Source organism: Callorhinus ursinus, unplaced genomic scaffold (genome assembly GCF_003265705.2).
Source record: "Callorhinus ursinus isolate GAN/ISIS: 27379988/994484 unplaced genomic scaffold, GSC_fseal_2.0 scaffold43, whole genome shotgun sequence".
Classification (NCBI taxonomy): Eukaryota; Metazoa; Chordata; class Mammalia; order Carnivora; family Otariidae; genus Callorhinus; species Callorhinus ursinus.
In genome coordinates, this window is record NW_027397105.1 from 4,196,868 (window position 1) to 4,214,516 (window position 17,649).

A 17,649-nucleotide genomic window follows, 5' to 3' on the forward strand; every position below is an offset into this window, starting at 1 on the left:
GAATGTCGAGTAGGAGAGACCCAGAGACCCTGCAGAGACTGGGCTGGCATCCAGGCCATCCTCACTGGGGTGGAGCACACCATAGGCAGGTGTATGTTAGGGACATGGCTCATGTTGGGGCCCTGTGTTGAGAGGACAGAGGACCAGCACCTTGCCAGGAAAGCCTTTATTCCCAGCGAGGTGACCCACTGGCCCCCAGCAGTTAGCCCTCCTCTGGGACACTGAGTTTCTCCTTCACCCCACAGGCCACCACGGCGAAAAAGAACTCTGGGAAGAAGGTGCGGATGTACACTGCGGCCTTGGGGATGGGGTTGGCCAGGAAGACCTCTTGTTTCTTCCGCCTCACGGTGCGCATCACCTCCTCGGCCACGTCCACAGGGTGCACCCTGTAGGTCAGCTTCCTGAAAAAGACTGAACAGCCCCAGAAGGGGCAGGGGTTACAGCCTCTGGGCGCCCAAAGAGAGGGAAAGGGGAGGTGGCCGGGCCTGGCGTCGTGGGCTCCTCGCCAGCTCTGCCCTCCAGTGGCCGTGACACCCTGGGGGGCACTCTTCACCCCCCTGAGCCTCAGCTTTTTCATCCGTGAAGTGGGCATATAGTTTCCTGCCCTGTTCATTTCACAGGGTGGTTGTGAGCCTTTGCAGGGAGGAGGAAGAGCTGAAGGAATAAGGTGCCCGATAAATTAGGAAGCTGTATTTATAGCTTTTGGGAAGCTGAGCTTGTCAAGAGCCTCCTGGAACCACCCGCCCACCATCTTGGTTCATCTGGCTTCCCTAGCGGAGACAGAGCCTCGGGCAGGGTGAAGCAGCTCCCTCTTCAGAGCATTCTAGAAGAGCAGTAATTAGACTGCATTTCCAGAGGGCTCGCTGTGTGCTGGTTGCTGTTGTAAAGCCTCTCTGAGCCGGAACCGTCAGTCTTCCCAATGCCTGGGCAAGACTGGTACCACCATCATTCCTCACTTGCTAAAGGGGAAACTGAGGCATAGAGGTCAAGGGACTTGCCCGTGTTCAAACACTGAGTGTACAACAGAGGCGAGCTCCAAGTGTAGACAGTCCCGTGCCAGACTCTCAGCCTCGACTCTGTGCGGCCTCCCAGGGAAGTGGGGGGGCGGGGGTAGGAAGGTCTTGAAGAGCAAATCTGGTCATTCCACAGGGGAAACTGAGGCCCAGAGACAGGCAGTCGCCTGGCCAAGGTCACAGAGCCTGTGAGTGACGGAACCTAGCTTGGGCCTTGGTCTGCCAGTTGCAGGTTAGGATTCTCTCTACCTGGTGCCTTGGGACTGAAGTTTGGGGAGACTGCTATTAGCCAGGTGCGGGGCCCCCACTAAGCCCCCAATCTTGGGCTTCAGGAACACACCCCCAGGCCCAGGTGACACCAGGCTGCCCCCTCCCAGCCCCTGTACCTCCAGCCTCCCTCGGAAAACTCACATTTCCAGATGGAGGCCTCCCAGTTTCCTGGGCCTGGATCCATGTGGTAGGACCGGATGAAGGTGGGGCTCATGGTGCTGACGACAACATCGTATTCCTCTACTTCGGCTCGGAGGCAGTCGAAGAAGCCCAGTGCCGCATGCTTGGAGGCAGCATCTGGAAGAGAAACCGGCCAGGGGTAGGGTTGGGGTGGGGCGGGGGGTTACCAGCTGGTGGCCCCGGAGAGCCCGGAGCAGGTCTCCCCTCCCACTTCCCAGCCCTTTCCCTCCGAGGTCCTGTCCAACCCAGCTACTCCCCAGATTCACTCCAAATGGATGAGGCCATGGGTCGGGTAAATAAGAACGTTTCCAGGAATTTCAACAAGAGTAGAGTGGACATTCCTTAAAGCCTTGGGGGCTTAGAACCACATCTGGGATATGATGAACCTCAGCTTCCCATTTCGGGGTGTCAGCTGGAGGCTGAATGAGGCGGGGGGGGTACTGTGGTCCCTGCCACCACACCAATAACTGCTGGCAGACCCAGCCCCCTCTGAGCCAGTCCTAGTGAGGAGTGGAGTGCGTGCTCCCCAGATGGCCCTTGTCAGCTACCTGCCCCTCGCTGTGCAGGGTTAAGAACGCAGGTGCCAGGGGCCCAGGGGCCCAGGGGCCTCTCCCAAAAGACAAGGACAGTGATGAGACAGCTTCTTGGAGCTGCTGCGAGGATCCAGCAAGGTGGGACCATCCCACGGTGCCCGGCTTGGGGAACCCCTTGGAGGAGTGGTCACTCGGTTTTCAGCAGGGCCCCGAGCAATAGTGCATACAGAGGGCAACAGGGGCAGTCAGGGAGAGAAGGGAAGGTGGGTCTCGTGGTGCTAGATCTTCTGTTGCTCGGGAAGGTGGAAAGCCTGATTTTTACTGAAATTCCTCGTATTTAAATAGTGAAATACTGAACAATTCCGCACCTCACTCCAATGCCTGGGCTTTTGCCCACGGCATCGACTCTCCGACCCCAGCTGGGTGTCCTAGCACTTCATTCTGGCACGGTCTACCTGAAGATGAAGTCAGAGCCCGCAGGTTAAGGGCTCAGTCCCAGGACTGCCCCTTGTCCCCGCTCAGTTCAGGCCAATCACAAGTCCCCCTTGTCCTCTGTGCTGCTGACCGAGCTGCTGGAGATCGGAGGTTCCAATGACCCCTTCCCTGAGATCGATTCATCTGCTGGAGCAGCTCACAGAACTCGGAGAAAGGTTTTACTTAGTGGATCATCAGTTTCTTACAAAAGGACAGAACTCAGGGACAGCCGGATGGAAGAGATGCAGGGGTTGGGGGGATGCGGTGTGGGGGAGGGGCTCAGAGCTCCCATGTCCTCCCCAGGCACCCCCCCTCTCCCCGAATCTCCACGTGTTCATCCTAGAAGCTCTCCGAAGCCCGTCCTTTCGGGATTTTATAAAGGCTCCATTATAGGCACGACTGATTAAATCATGGGCTTTGCGTGACAGAACTCAATCTCCAGCCCCTCTCTGTTCCTCAGAGGCTGGGGGGGGGGGACTAGAACATCCCACCCGCTAATTACATGCTTAGCTTCTCTGGCAAGCAGCCCCCCTCCTTAGGTGACAGCCAAAATCGCCTCACTGATGTAACAAAAGACACTTTGAGCACTCTCATCACTTAGGAAATTCAAGGGTTTTAAGAGCTCTGTGCCAGAAATGGGACAATGACCAAATACATATTTCTTACAAACCACTATATGACAATACTAAATAGGGAATTAAAAAGAAGCTGGGAGCGGGGGCGCCTGGGTGGCTCAGTCGGTTGACCATCTGACTCTTGGTTCTGGCTCAGGTCATGGTCTTGGGGTCATGGAATTGAGCCCCACACTGCGCTGCATGCTCAGTGGGGAATCTGTTTGGGATTCTCTCTCTCCCTCTGCCCCTCCCCCCCCAGCCCTGCTCACCCCCGCCCCCCCCCCCTCTAAAAAAAGGAAACGTATAAGGTATGCACCCTGCCCTCCCACAGAGTACCTCATGGGAGGAGGGAGTTTCCCCAGCTGGGTCCCAAGAACATCTATGGAGAAGTTCCTGTCCTCTCTGGACTTTTCTAAAGGACTCCTGCAACTCTGCGTCTTCCATTCTCCCTTTCCTCCACCCTCCGAAGCTTCCATCCCTCTACCATTGCATGATGTGCACCCATCTCCTCTTTCTGGGTTGTAGCCTTTCCTGTCCTTCAAGGGCATCTTTTTGGAGGTAGGGCATTTGCGTCGGGGCTGTGTGCCCATGCCAGGAGGCACTGATGGGGGTCAGCCAGGGCCGGCCCTGACCACCTGTGGGGACATGAGCCTCTGGGGGAGAGGGACCCCCGGTCACCTGCATATGCCACAGGGGCTCAGAAATGGGAACTGAAGGGATGAAAGTAAAACCAATAGACCGTTTCACCTCTGGACGTCCCCCTCCCTTATGACCACGTGCCTAGTGCTAGACACGACACCCCTTGTCTTATAAGAATATAACCTAAGGCGAAATGTTTCTGTCATGGCAACTTACAGGCTGTGCGGAATGGGATTCCAAGCTTCCCTTGGATGTTATTCACTAACACAATCTGGCCCGTCCTCCGGGAGATCATGTCGGGAAGCAGGGCTGGAAAGCACCGGTGGAGGAGTCACAGTTAGAGGTGGGAGACCCCTCCCCCAGACCCACTTCCTCGCCCAGGGCCCTTCTACCTCCCTGGCGACTGGATTACAGCAGGACACAGGTGGGCAGGAGCGTGGACATCACTGATCCCATGTTTCCTAAGAGTGGGCTAGGCTCAGCTGGTCATTTCTGGGTGGTTTTCAGTGACCCGCCCACGGGCAGATCTCAGCGGTGAGAAAGGTCACAGGCCATCCCATTTCAATCCACCGCAATTCTACTGTGTCTCGAACACCTCTCTTGCAGGTGCGAAGCTTTTAACAAAGAGAGGAAATGCCTCAGCCCTGCGCCGTGGGAGAACCTGCTACTTCGTTCTGTTTTCAGAGTTCTTCTATTTATTGAGAGGGAAGGGGGCTTTTAATTTATGGGGATACTATAAAGATTCCCCCTTCAAATGAACTCCTTTGAAAATGCAGAAATTTAGAGAACGAGATAAATCACAGTGCAGGTGGAACGGGTCTATGGCAAAAACTCAAAAGACTATTTCCAGAATGGCATTGACATTGAGCCCTGAAGTGTTACAGATGGGCAAACTGAGGCCCAGAGCTAGTGACTAGACTCAGGTCTCTTAGCAAGTTAGAGGCCCAACCAAGAAGATGACCCGGCCCTGCCTACCCCCCCTCCACTCCCTGCATCCTTCACTTTGATGTCAGTGAACCGGGAACTCTCAGAGGCTGCCCGGCACCTGTCACCGGCTGCCTGGCCTGCACGGTGTGTCCACAGGGACCGGATTGGGGGAAACCATTATCTCTGGGGGATCATTTCAGAAGCTCTGGAAAGTCATCTTTCTGCTTCAGATAACTTTCCTTTCCTCTGTCCGGGTGGTGTCCCAAACCCCATTATCATGGAGATTGTGGCCATAAAGAAGGCAGCTCTAAAAGACTGTTGAATCACAGATCTGTACCTCTGAAACAAATAATGCAACATATGGTAAGAAAAAAGAAAAAGAAGAAGATAGCAGGAGGGGAAGAATGAAGGGGAGTAAGTCAGAGGGGGAGACGAACCATGAGAGACGATGGACTCTGAGAAACAAACTGAGGGTTCTAGAGGGGAGGAGGTGGGGGGATGGGTTAGCCTGGTGATGGGTATTAAAGAGGGCACGTACTGCGTGGAGCACTGGGTGTTATGCACAAACAATGAATCATGGAGCACTACATCAAGAACTAATGATGTAATGTATGGTGATTAACATAACAATTAAAAAAAACTAAAAAAAAAAAAAGAAGGCAGCTCTAAGATTATACTTCTTGAACCCCATGTTCTAAACTCAGAAATTCTCCATGCATATATCCTCTCTGTTGGGGTTCTGCCTTGATAAAGTTTGCAGGTGGGGGGTGCTTCAACTCTTGGTTCTATTCCCTGTCATCTCCAGCTCCAACCCCCTAGGCTCTCGAGCTGCATTTGAACTTGGCAGTGAACTATCTCCACAGAGTGGCCATTTTACCCTTGAAAGGGACTCTGCCCCCCGCCCCCCGTTTCGGCAAAGGGATTGACACTACGCTGGGTTTCTTGTAGTCTGGGGATAAACCATTTTCTTCTTTATTTCTGAGGGCAGAATCTCTACCCTTGACCAACTGACATGGGTAAGAACAGATCAAGGGTAAGGTCGATATATCAAAATATATATGAAGCGTGAAGACAAGGGTCCAGAGACGTGGGATTGGGGTGGGGGGAGCCATGAACATGAGTGAGAAGAGGGGATAAAGAGCAGGGCTTGGGTGGGGAGGGGGATTTCCCAGAGAGGGAGGTTGGAATATACTAGTAAGATACTTTCAAAATCCCTTTTCTTTTATCAACATTTATAGCCAGAATGCTGAAAGCTTTCACCAAATAAGTAGGAATTTTTCTGAGGGGGGCTGGAGACTCCATCCAGAATTGGAAGACCGTCTGACTATGTAACAGAGCCTCCTCTAGCAGCCAGTGGCCCAGAAATCTACGGGAAGGCCAAACTCACGAGACCTTTGGTCAGTGTGATGGGCCCGAAGTAATTGGCGTCCATGATCTTCTTGTCGAGCTCCAGAGAAATCTTATGGGCAGGCCCCTTGATCTTCATGCTGGCATTGTTGATGAGGATGTCCACACAGCCATAACAGTCCAGGACCTCTTTGGCCACGTCCTGGACACAGCTGATGTCCGAGAGGTCCAAGAGGACCAGCTTTGGGGTGAATGTCTGCTGAACCAACGAGAGAGTCAAGGCATGTGTGGGAAGACCTCCCTCTTGCAGACCCTGGGGGTCCTCGAGCTGAGAGCCAACCCTTTTGAAATTCAGAGCTTATGGAATGACTACAAAATAAAAATGAAGAGGAAAGAGCGGAGATGGCTCTGGGAGGAAGGAAGCTGATGGAGAATCCATTCATGGGTACCTTAGCTATACCACCAGTAATCCAAATGTGCAAAAATGCGGTAGAGTCTGAACTGTTGGCCAAAGAGGCCAGAACTGATAAATCCAAATGAATATCACCCTTTATTGAGGAGGCCGAGCATGGATTCTAATGGAGACGCCATTACAATATTTATGAGCTCCTTTTTGCAAATGGTTTTCCAAACTGGCTTAAGAGTCATCACTGTGCTCTGTAGCCACATTTTGTTTTTGACCAAAATCGTACACTCCACGCAGTATTTTTGGAGCACCATCTACGTGCCAGGCATTGTGTTCAGCCCTAGACGCTCAATTGCCATTGAGACTCTCACAGTCTAGAGCAGGGAACAGGTTGGAAAATTGAGGATATCATGTGAAAATGCAATCCCAGCGTTTGACAAACGGTCCCAACAAGAGGGTTCCCTGGTCAAATTTGTTTGGGAAACACAGACTATTACATGTCCTTCTTGGGGATACATAAGAAGGATACATAATGCACATTAGCATATCAAAGGCTCTGAAAAGTCCTGCAGTAAAGGAACGCACCAGACAAGCTTGGCTTTACTTGGTATGTCCCACACAATTGACCTCAGAACCTCGTTTTAACTCAATACCTGTTAACATCCCCCAAAACAGAATTTGAATGCTGTATTGTCCCATTTGTTCCTCTCCTCAAATACCAGACTTTGCTGTGAATTATTTTTGGCTATTTCCGAAAAGCAATTCAACATCGAGGCCAAATTGAACCAAACCAAACCAAACCAAACCATGAAGACAGCTCTGAAGGCAATTCTCTAAACAATGCTCCAGAAACACTGAAACCTGCAACCTCCGACCTCCCGGAAAGTCCTCACCTCCCAGTGGCTTCATGGAAAGTGACTTCACTTCCCCAACTTCCTGGAAGGAAATATCACTTGAGGTATTATTTTATTTTAAAGATTTTGTTTTTAAGTGATCTCTACACCCAACATGGGGATCGAACTCATGAGCCCGAGATCGAGAGTCACATGCTCCACCAACTGACCCAGCCAGGCGCCCCTGATATATTATTTTTAAAAATCAGCCATGGGTGCCTGGGTGGCTCAGATAGTTAAGCGTCTGCCTTCGGCTCAGGTCATGATCCCAGGGTCCTGGGATTGAGTCCCGCATCCGGCTCCCTGCTCAGCAGGGAGCCTGCTTCTCCCTCTGCCTCTCTCTCTCTCTCTCTCTCTCTCTCTGTCTCTTATGAATAAATAAACAAAATCTTTAAAAAGAAATCAGCCATAAGCGTTTATAATCATGCCATACCTGTGCCTTGCTAAAGCTTCTGGATCATCTTTGACTCTGACTTAAATACAATAGGGGGTGGGGAGGGAGAGTTGCCAGAGAGCAAAATCTTGGCGTGGAGAATGGTCCAGATGAGCCAGCCCTTGTGCCTGGCAGACAGGCCTGGGTCAAGATTAGGGAGGGCACTGCCTCCCATCCCACAAAGCAATCACCAAATTTCACCCACCTGGTCCATGAGCTGCTAACGCAGAGAAGTCAGTGAAGGCTAAGGGTGCCCAGAAGCTCCCCAAGCCGATCGCCAGAAGGCCTTACCTTGCTGGGGTCAGCCACGCTGATGAGGGCGTCATACAGGATCTCTAGCCTCTCCCAGTTCTTGCCACACAGCACCAGCCTTGCCCCACCAGTGTGGAACACCCGAGCACACTCTGGGGGAAGAAGGAAAGAGGGCAGGGTGCACTGTGTGGATGGAGCCACGGTCGATGAGCCTCTCTCATAGGAATTCAAGATTTCAAAGAATTCCAAAATCCTAAGGCCATGAGACCTAGGTCATTTCATTCAACCTCCTCCCAGGGCTGGAAGTTTTTTTATTTCCAGCCTCTGCGCGGTTACCTCCTGTGAGGGGGAGCTCAGAGTGGAGACAGCACTTCCTTCCTGGGATGGTTCTGATCATTAGGATAGTCTTCCTTAAGCTGGACAGAAGGATGACCCTGTCTACTAGCCCTCCAGGATCAAAGTCCTCGATATATCTTAATCTAAAGATACTGGAAACAACCATCGTGGTTTTTTTCAGACATAATGCCGCCAGTTTCCTGCACATTTTCTCTGTGGATAGATACTCCAGCCAGGATTCTTTTTATTTAAAAAATAAACCTGCCTTGTGTCTAGTTAATTTTATTCTGAAGGCATTCCTCACTCACCCAACATAGGTCTTTCTCAACTGGGCAAGGACTGGTAGACACAAAGTATTTATGGGGACACCTGGTGGGCTCAGTCAGCTGAGCGAGCAACTCTTGATCTCAGGGATGTGAGTTCCAGGCCCCACGTTGGGCATAGAGATTACTTTAAAAAATAGACACATAGTATTCTTGTGTAGCAATAATACTGATATTTACGAACAATAAAAGCTAATATATTTTGAGTGTTTACTTGTTCTAGGGGCTCTTGAAAGAGAGTTACATATACTAGCTCATTTAATGCCCACGGGAACCACCCGAGGCGGTGTCTTGGGGGGGTTCCCAGAAGCAGAACCAGAGACCAGGGACTCAAGCAATCAAGATTTGAGGGCGTGCTCTTCAGAGAATATCCGTGAAGGAGTAAGGTCTCAGGTAAAGTCTAGCCTCGGTTGGATCCAAGGAAGGCTCTGGGGTGTAAACCCAACTGCAGAGGTGTCCCACCTGGAGGCAGGAGGACCAGCCTTTTATACACTTGGGTCTACCGACTGTGTGCTGTCTTCCTCCGGGGCTGGGGGCCAAGGGTGTGTAACTCCCAGGGGAGGCAATGTCCACTGGCAGAGGGCAGGTCTGTGAGCCATGCAGCCAACACTCATAGCACCTGCGGAACAGATAAACTGGCCTCGTACAGGGACCTGGCAAGGGCACCCTCAACACCTACTAGGTGCTCAGGACCTATGACCGCCTATTTTTTTTTTTTTTTTGTCAGTGAAAGAACTAGTTATTTAATGAAAACGTTGCATAAAGAAGACAAAGACACTGAAAAACAACATAACTCTCCCCCTTAAAAAAGAACTTATTTCGGGCGCCTGGGTGGCTCAGTTGGTTAAGCGACTGCCTTCGGCTCAGGTCATGATCCCGGAGTCCCGGGATCGAGTCCCGCATCGGGCTCCCTGCTCGGCGGGGAGCCTGCTTCTCCCTGTCACCCTCCCCCCTCTCATGTACTCTCTTTCTCTCATTCTCACTCTCTCAAATAAATAAATCTTTAAAAAAAAAAAAAAAAAGAACTTATTTCAACATTTTCCATATCATTATAGAGTTTAATCTTCCAGGAGCTCTTTTAAAGATGCTTTCTTAACTTATTTCTGAGAGGCCCCTATTTGTTTTTATGGGAGAGAGACACCATGACTAACCCAAATGGTGTTAATTTTTTTTACTTTAAATTTTTTATTGTTATGTTAATCACCATACATTACATCATTAGTTTTTGATGTAGTGTTCCATGATTCATTGTTTGCATATAACACACCCAGTGCTCCACGCAGAACGTGCCCTCTTTAATACCCATCACCAGGCTAACCCATCCCCCCACCCCCCTCCCCTCTAGAACCCTCAGTTTGTTTTTCAGAGTCCATCGTCTCTCATGGTTCGTCTCCCCCTCCGATTTACTCCCCTTCATTCTTCCCCTCCTGCTATCTTCTTCTTCTTTTTTTTCTTAACATATATTGCATTATTTGTTTCAAAGGTACAGATCTGTGATTCAACAGTATGACCGCCTATTTTATACCAACCAGCAGGGGGCCTGACTGAGCCAGGATGCCGAAGGATAGCTGGGCAGCCCTGGGTGCCCACTGGAGGCTGGATATCCTGAATGCAATGGCTCAAAGCGATCTTATGGTTGTGTGCGGATGGAAAGAAGGGGGCCGGCCGGGGTGTGATCAGCGGGCATCGTGGGCAGGGGGATTTTTGTATTGGAGGAGAACAGTTGCAGTGCTGGACCATGCAGGCTCAGCCAGATCGGAGCAGGGCTGGAGGATGGATGGAGGGTCCCGGTGAGGTCTAGAAGCAGGTGTACTGCGTGTGACCGAGAGCAGGGAGGAGGGAGGATGTGAGCGGTTCTGCTGACTGAGGGAAACCTGAATCAAGAAATAACTGTGTTAATGTTGCCTTGAGTTGGGACCACAGGGAAGGGACGATTTCTCTGAATGTAGGTGCTTTACTGAGAAGGAGGCTGTCCATGACCATTCTGGATGGCGGAATTCAATGAAGACGTCGATCCATCTCCAAGTGAATTTGATGCAGTAAATCAAGATTCCAACGTGTCTTGGAAAGGGATGACAAGATCCTAAACTTTACTTGGGATACTTGACAAGACTTGTTTGGAATAACAAATGCTCAAGAAAAGCAAAGAACAGTTTGATGAACAACAATAGGAATTGACCTACTCTATCAGTTATTAAAATAGATGATAAAAGCTACAGAAATTAAAGCAGGCTGTTTGTGGCTCAAGTATGGATAGAAATACTGAATAAAAATAGAGCCAAGAATTCGTAAGAATTTAGTATATTGTAAAGTTAGCATGATGAATCAGTGGGTAAAGAACACACTATTGAAAAAGCGGTCTTTGAAAAATAAAATAAAATAAAAAATGGTATTTGAACTCCTAGCTAACTATTGGGGAGAATGCAATATGCTAAAATGTATTAAATAGTTAAATGTTAACACAGAGCCATAAAAGAACTAGAAGAAAGGAGAAATTAATATATAACCTTGCTTTGGGGAAAGATCTTGTAAGCCTGACCCCAAGGGAAGAAATCATAACAGAAATGATTTATAGATTTTTTATCCTTAAAAAAACAAAAACCTTTCTGAGAGCAGAAAACAGAAATGAAAATTAAGAGCAAGATAAATTGAGGAAACCTATTTATTTTTATTTTTTTAAAGATTTTATTTATTTATTTCAGAAAGCAAGCGAGAGAATGAACAGGGCGAGGGGTGGAGGGAGAGAGAATCCCAAGCAGACTCCCCAGTGAGTACAGAGCTGGATGCAGGGCTCAATCTCACAACCCTGAGATCATGACCTGAATCGAAATCAAGAGTTAGACGCTTAACTGACTGAGCCCCCCAGGCGTCCCGAGAAAGCCTATTTAAAACACATATGTCAGAAAAGGGCAAATTTATTTGAGCTACAAAGAACTGTTATAAATCAATAAGAAAACCAGATAAAGACCCTAAAGAAGAAATTGGCTAGCGAGACGGGTAAGCAATTCATAAGAGAAGCACAAAGAGCTAATGTTCAAAAAATAGTTCAGTGCCAAGAATAAAGACAGGCAGTTTGAAACAGGACACTAATTTTAATCTATCAGATAATCAAAAACAAAACTGGGGATAGTCACACGTTCCCTGTTGATGGCAGTGTAAATTGCCACAATCTTTTGGAAGAAAAATTGGACCGAATCCTTAAAACTAAATGTAGACTTGGACCTGGTTATTTCATTTATGGGCATTTATTCTAAGGAGAAAAATAAGACCGTCTGCATGGACATAGTTACAATGTTGTTTATCTCGGTACTATTATAACAGTAAAGAGTTGGAAATAGTGGTAAATGTCCCATATCACAGGAGCTTGGTGGATAAATGATGATATTTATCGAGTATTTTGAAGCCTTCAAAACTGATGTTTTCCTGCCAGGCACTTGACTCTGTGTGTGTATAATTGGATGTTAAATTGTGCATTCGCATGTGTAACGGGGTTTTAAATGGAAAGTTTGACCAATGCACCAAGATCAAACAGATCTAAATTTCTGAGGTTAGTTGCTAACCCAAGATGCACATTTTCAAAGGAAATCACTAAAACCCTGTTTTATGGAGTTCAATATCTCTTGCCCCCCAAAATAGGACACAAATTGGACTTGGAAGAGGAGAGAGAGAGTGGACTTTGATGGAGGAATTGGGGAGGGGACTGCGATGTGTTTTTGCCCTTTATCTCTGTCCCACGTTGCAGGGAGCCACCAGGACCACCTGAACAGCAAGCTGTCAGTTCCCTGCAAAGGGGAGGGGGGGGGGGGCGGGGTCTGAGTTCCACCTGCAAAATCCAATGCGAGGAGGGGGGCCACCAGGTATGCACAGAGCAGAGGGGAGGAGGGTCGGGCTGCCCCAGGGGATTGGTCTCCACCCCAAAGACCCTGCCCCCATAAGCACGGTGGACCAGACCTAAGCCCTGAGTTGCTTGGGAGCTATTTTGAATTCTGCCCGAGGTTCCATTAGCAGGGCAGTGGTGTTAGCTAATTAGAACCAACCCCAAAGGCTTAGCTGTTTTTGCAGGTGCTGACCAGCGGGAACTCAAGGTCCCAGGAAGAGGCAGAGGGGACCACGGAGCTGGCTAAAACCAGGAGTCCGGATTTCAAGGGCAACTAGATAAAAGGTGTGGGACCTTGCTCATGATAATGTTAAAATCTCCGCCCCTGGGCGGGGCTCGTGCCCAATCAGCGTAATGTGGGGTGTATGTCCAGGCCTGATTTTACACCAGGCAGGCGCCCCCAAGACCCCCTCCTCTGCGTGTGCTGACACCGACATGGTGTGTGTTGACACCGACATGGTGTATGCGTTCACGGGGCTGGTCAATGAACGCACACTGTGCTTTTTGCTCTGGGAAACAATGCTTTGGGAGCTAGCCCCAGTGACCTCCTTGTTTGTGGCAAGTAATAAACTCTTTTTTCTTGATATCAACCCTGGTCAGGTCTTATTAAAACAGAGGGCCCCGGAGAAGCACCTGCCCTAATACCAGGGGCCAGGCGAGGATTGAGCAACTGGAGTGTCCATGCCTTGCAGAAAGGGTGGGCGGATGTTCCCAGGGAGGGCCTTGGAAGGACCCACAGAAGGGGCCACAGAGAAAGAGCCAGACTCGGTTTTCAACAGGTGGTGCCAGGCCACTCCCATGACAGTGTCAGCCAGATAAGGATTCCTCCTGCTCTCCTTCTGTTCCTGCCCCTCTAGCCCCAGAGGGGTCAGAAAGAGCAGCGGGCTGGGCGGCCACTTGCCCTGGGTGAGTGGGTGGAAGGGGGCGTTCACTTCAATGAAAATCCACATATTTTCTCACATATTGGACTGGGCATCCCAATTTCTGAATCGATGGATGGATGGTAGGTTAGGGGACCTAGCATTCCCAAAGGGTTTTGTATAATCAAATAGTGATCAGAAGTGATCATGACTTCGGAGACTATCAGAATGTTTTTAAAAAATCAAGACTCAGAGGAAGGGTTTTCTCTGCTGCTTGAATTTGAGAGTGGGGTGGGAGGGCTGTCCAGCTACCACTGCCCCCCCACTCCTGTGAGCCCAGAATACCGTGCCCATCAGACCATAAATGCAGGCTACACCTATAAGCATCATAAAAGAGCAAAAGGAGACAGGATGAAGTATTCCCAAATGGGTGGGGTTCTACGTGTGTTTCCTGTTCTTTTTACCTGAAAATCCTTTTTAATATATTGGATTTTATAAGAGAATTCACCAAAAGAGACTTCGTCTGGAGGCCAAAAGCCCGGCCTTCCCTCCCTTCTGCCATAACTCTGAGTAGCAGCCACTCGGGGTGTGGGGTGCGGGCTGCGGGGGGCTGGAGCCCCGTGGTGTGACCCGCAGCTGGGGGACAGTAAGCCTGAAGGCACCCTCCCAAATATGTCATTTCTGCTAATGCAGGCCCTGGTAGACTCCTGTGCTCTGGTTTGCTTCTTGATCAGCTCAGCTCATGACCACAGCTCAGTTTGGTCCCGTGTTGGGAGGGTTGGCACCAAGCTTTTTCTTTTTTGAGCAGCCAAAATAAGCTGAGCTTTTTTCCTTGCCTCCGCTGGGGCCACCTCCAGATTTCAGGGAGACAACAAGGCAAAAGGATGGCTGGGGGTGGGGGGCCATCGTAAAAGGCCGTTGACTGAGAGGCAAGCAGCTCAACTTCAGAAACACTTCAAGTTCAAGCGCAGTGGTTAAGTATTTTTGAGAGTCCCTCTTGCTGCAGACACAGTGGGTACAAAGTGACCTGATTCCCGATGTGGCTGAGCTGTGTGGGCTTGGGGAAAGGGTCTGATGTCCTGATCTTTGTCTGGTTTCCCTGGGAAACAGCTTGGCGCTGCTTCCTTGCAACTCTCCAGCACTACCCGCCGGGTGCGCGCAGGTTCCAGGGGATGGGGGGGTGGTGTGCTGTGGGGTCTGCGTCATCGGCGCCATGCCCCTCACTTTTTCTCTTGCCTCGGACCTCAGGAACGGAACCGCATGAACACGTAAATGCTGTGGTCAGCTGCGTGTTCTTGGGGAGGCGTTTATTTAAAGCCACACACGCCCAGCTTCTCGGGTTACATCTAAATATTTGGACTTACTTTTTCCCTGCTTTGCATTTCTTTCCGGGGTAGGTCCATAAGACACGTGAGTCACAACACAGACTGGACCGCATTCCTCTGAAGATGCCATGTTGCCCCTGGGATGTATTTCCCAGGTACCGGATTTGTACAGTGTGTCACCATAACCGAATGAGACTTCAAAAATAAAGAGGCTACTAAAACAAATACATGTCTCCCAACAGTAGGCAGAATGGCACTACCTACTAACAGAAAATCGGGAGCATACATGGTTGAACAGCCTTCTCAACCGGCAGGACCTGATCGACACTTTGTGGGACATTTGACCCAAAGACAGTAGGATGCACACCCATTCCGGGCACCTGCAGATTGTTCACCGAGACAGGCCATACCCTCAACAAATTTAAAAGAATTAAAATCGTAGAGAATATGTTCTCTGATCATATTGGAATCTGGCCAGAAATTGACAAAACAAATATACAACCACATACTTAGCCACGTGAGTGTCTTTCCCTCATAAGATGGTGGCTTTTAAAGGCATTTATTCAATAAATGTTTTTTTTGTTTTTTTTTGTTTTGTTTTGTTTTGTTTTGTTTTGTTTTGTTTGAGTGCTTACTCTCTGCCAGGCTCGGAGCTAAGTGGTGGAACACCAGGATGAACAAAACACAAGCTCCACCACAAGAGAGCTTGTGTCTGGTGGACCAGCTGAGAAACACACGGGTCCCACACAATGCGAGGCGTGTGCTAATGAATGAACGAATAGATGGAAAGCATGGGAAGGAGAGGAGCCACGGGACCCCAAAGGCCAGTTCTGTGGGGACCATCCAAGAAGGAGCAGGGTGGCAGGGAAGACTTCACGAGGAAGGGGTCTATGTTGGCAGCTGGTCTGATGCTCTATGGACAGGTTCTGTTTGAAGAGCAGGTCTCCCCAAAGACTGACTGAGTGTGTCCAGGTGAGTGTCGCCCCCAGGGCAAACCTTCTTCCCTATTGTCCTGTCTCCGGTCTGGTTGACAAATTGCTTTTGAGCCCTGAGTCTAAGGATGCAGGATGTCCTCCTTGGGAATTGCTTCTGGGACCCATGGTAGGTCACACGGAGAACGCAGTTTATCTGCCTTGTGCTTTATTTTTTTACGTCAAATGGTGAGCCTGAGTTAACCACCCACTGAAATTGAACCCACCTTCAAAGCATGTGGATTGGCTCCCCTTGGGATACCCAAGGGAATGAAGTTCTCAGAGAATTCCCAGACAGGAGGTTGCCAACGTTCTCATGATGGGGTTCTTTGAAAGGGGCGATGCTCATCTCAACACACAGCACCTGATGGACTCAGTGGATGCTTTTTGAGCGACCTAATGAACATTTGGCCATGTGGGTTCTATGTTTGGTTAAAAATAACAAAAACAACAGCAAGAAGTACACCCAGTGTTAGGAGTGGTGGAGTCAGAATCTAACAAACCTAAGGACATGGACTACCCTCATGTCACAGATGCCACCAGCATTAAAGAGTTGAGACCATCCAATTCAGGGGTCACAAACATACGTGCCTTCAAGGCCAGGAGGTAAATGATTGAGCTAATTAGCCTGAGTGTGATACGCTAGGGCTGAGTGGGGTGTATGACACACTAGAGCACATATGTTCTGCCTAAATGTGTTCGTTATCATTATTACCATTATGAACACTTGAGTGGTTCTACATGCTTCCCATCTATTCATTCATTCATTCATTCATTCATTCCCCAACAACACCATGAGGTAGAGACGACTAGTATCTTCACTTTCCTAGATGGGAAATGCAAAGCAGACCAGTGCAGTCACCAGCTAGTAAGTGAGGGAGCCCGGAACTCAACCCAGCGCCCAAGTCTGGGCTCCTCGTTGGCATGCCGCCCCAGCTAAGGACTTTGCATTTCAAAGTCTCCAGAACCCCATGAAGGCAAAAACAAACCACATCTGCAGACCTGTTTTGGCCCCGAGGTTGTGAGTTTGCCAGCCCGGCTCTCCCAATCCCCTCATTTCTCGGGCATGGGAGCTGCAGTCCCCAAAAGGGAAGACACTTGCTGGTTAATGAGGGACACTGGGAGAAGACACAGTGTCCATCGCCCTCCCACCTAGCGGGTTGGCCGCACGCCGTCCTGCCACCTCTCGTCCCTCAGGTCGGGAGTGGGCACGGGGTAGGGGGAGAAGCTGGCTTACCCTTGCCCAGTCCTGAGATGGCATCAGTGATCACCACCACTTTGTTCTGCACCACTGACTTTGACCACAGCCGGGACACCTCTTGGTAGATGAAGAGCAGGCCACTGATTCCCAGGAGTAGCAGAGGCAACATGAGCACGGCTGTGACTCCCATGTTGTTCTGGGAAAATCGGAGGGGAAAGGACTTGGCTTTGCAAAAAGACTCTGACACCCGGACAGGGGGAGGCCCCAGGCTACAGGGTGCGTTCACCGTGCACCCGTGTGTCTTCTCCAGGGAGCCAGGCTCTGTGCAAGCTCCCGGAGGGCTGCCTCTGGGCTAAACACCCAGCGAGCATGCTAATCCCCAAATGTTCAGTAAATAGGAAATTACTCACGGTGCGTCCAAAAGCAAACGGAATTCGGGGCCTGCCCTCCCAGAGGTTAATTACAAATTTAATTAAAATGGGTCTGCATTTTTGGAAGGAAATCCATGTGTTAAGACCACTTGCTTAGGTCCTAATGACTATTTATAGCTCTCAGTGCACTGAAGGGCTTTTCAGGATAAATATAGTGTCTATTCTGACATTCAGGGACACATGCTGGCCGGATCTGATTTCAGAGTTCTTGCCAGGACTTTTACAGCTCTCTGACATGCCTGACTATTGGAGGTTTCCTTTGCCGTTTGGGGCTGAGCATTAGGGATCAGGACCTGGGATTGTCAGCACAAACATCTCCGTCCTCTGTTCCTATAACCCTTGTA

The 17,649-nt window shown here is 49.7% G+C and overlaps 1 protein-coding gene across 1 annotated transcript; it reads right to left on the minus strand.

The window, feature by feature from the left end:
• Window positions 1-202: 202 nt before the first annotated feature.
• On the minus strand, window positions 203-17,392 carry DHRS7C (dehydrogenase/reductase 7C). The gene is made up of 7 exons (XM_025864241.2): window positions 17,285-17,392; window positions 16,911-17,070; window positions 8,021-8,133; window positions 6,043-6,253; window positions 3,940-4,032; window positions 1,425-1,580; window positions 203-411 (listed from the first exon to the last, which is right to left on the minus strand). Exons 2-7 carry the CDS (start codon window positions 17,062-17,064, stop codon window positions 203-205), a joined length of 936 nt encoding a protein of 311 aa, XP_025720026.2. The 5' UTR covers window positions 17,065-17,070; window positions 17,285-17,392.
• Window positions 17,393-17,649: the final 257 nt, after the last annotated feature.

What these genes read in the sequence shown, in the direction of transcription:
- DHRS7C (XM_025864241.2), bottom strand. Translation starts at nt 17,064, where the DNA reads ATGGGAGTCACAGCCGTGCTCATGTTGCCTCTGCTACTCCTGGGAATC. An exon ending in AATCCCATTCCGCACAGCCT is followed by an intron (nt 1,581 to 3,939) that starts GTAAGTTGCCAT and finishes TTTCTCTTCCAG; the next exon opens with ATGCTGCCTCCAAGCATGCG. An exon ending in GGAGGCCTCCATCTGGAAAT is followed by an intron (nt 412 to 1,424) that starts GTGAGTTTTCCG and finishes GGGGCTGTTCAG; the next exon opens with TCTTTTTCAGGAAGCTGACC.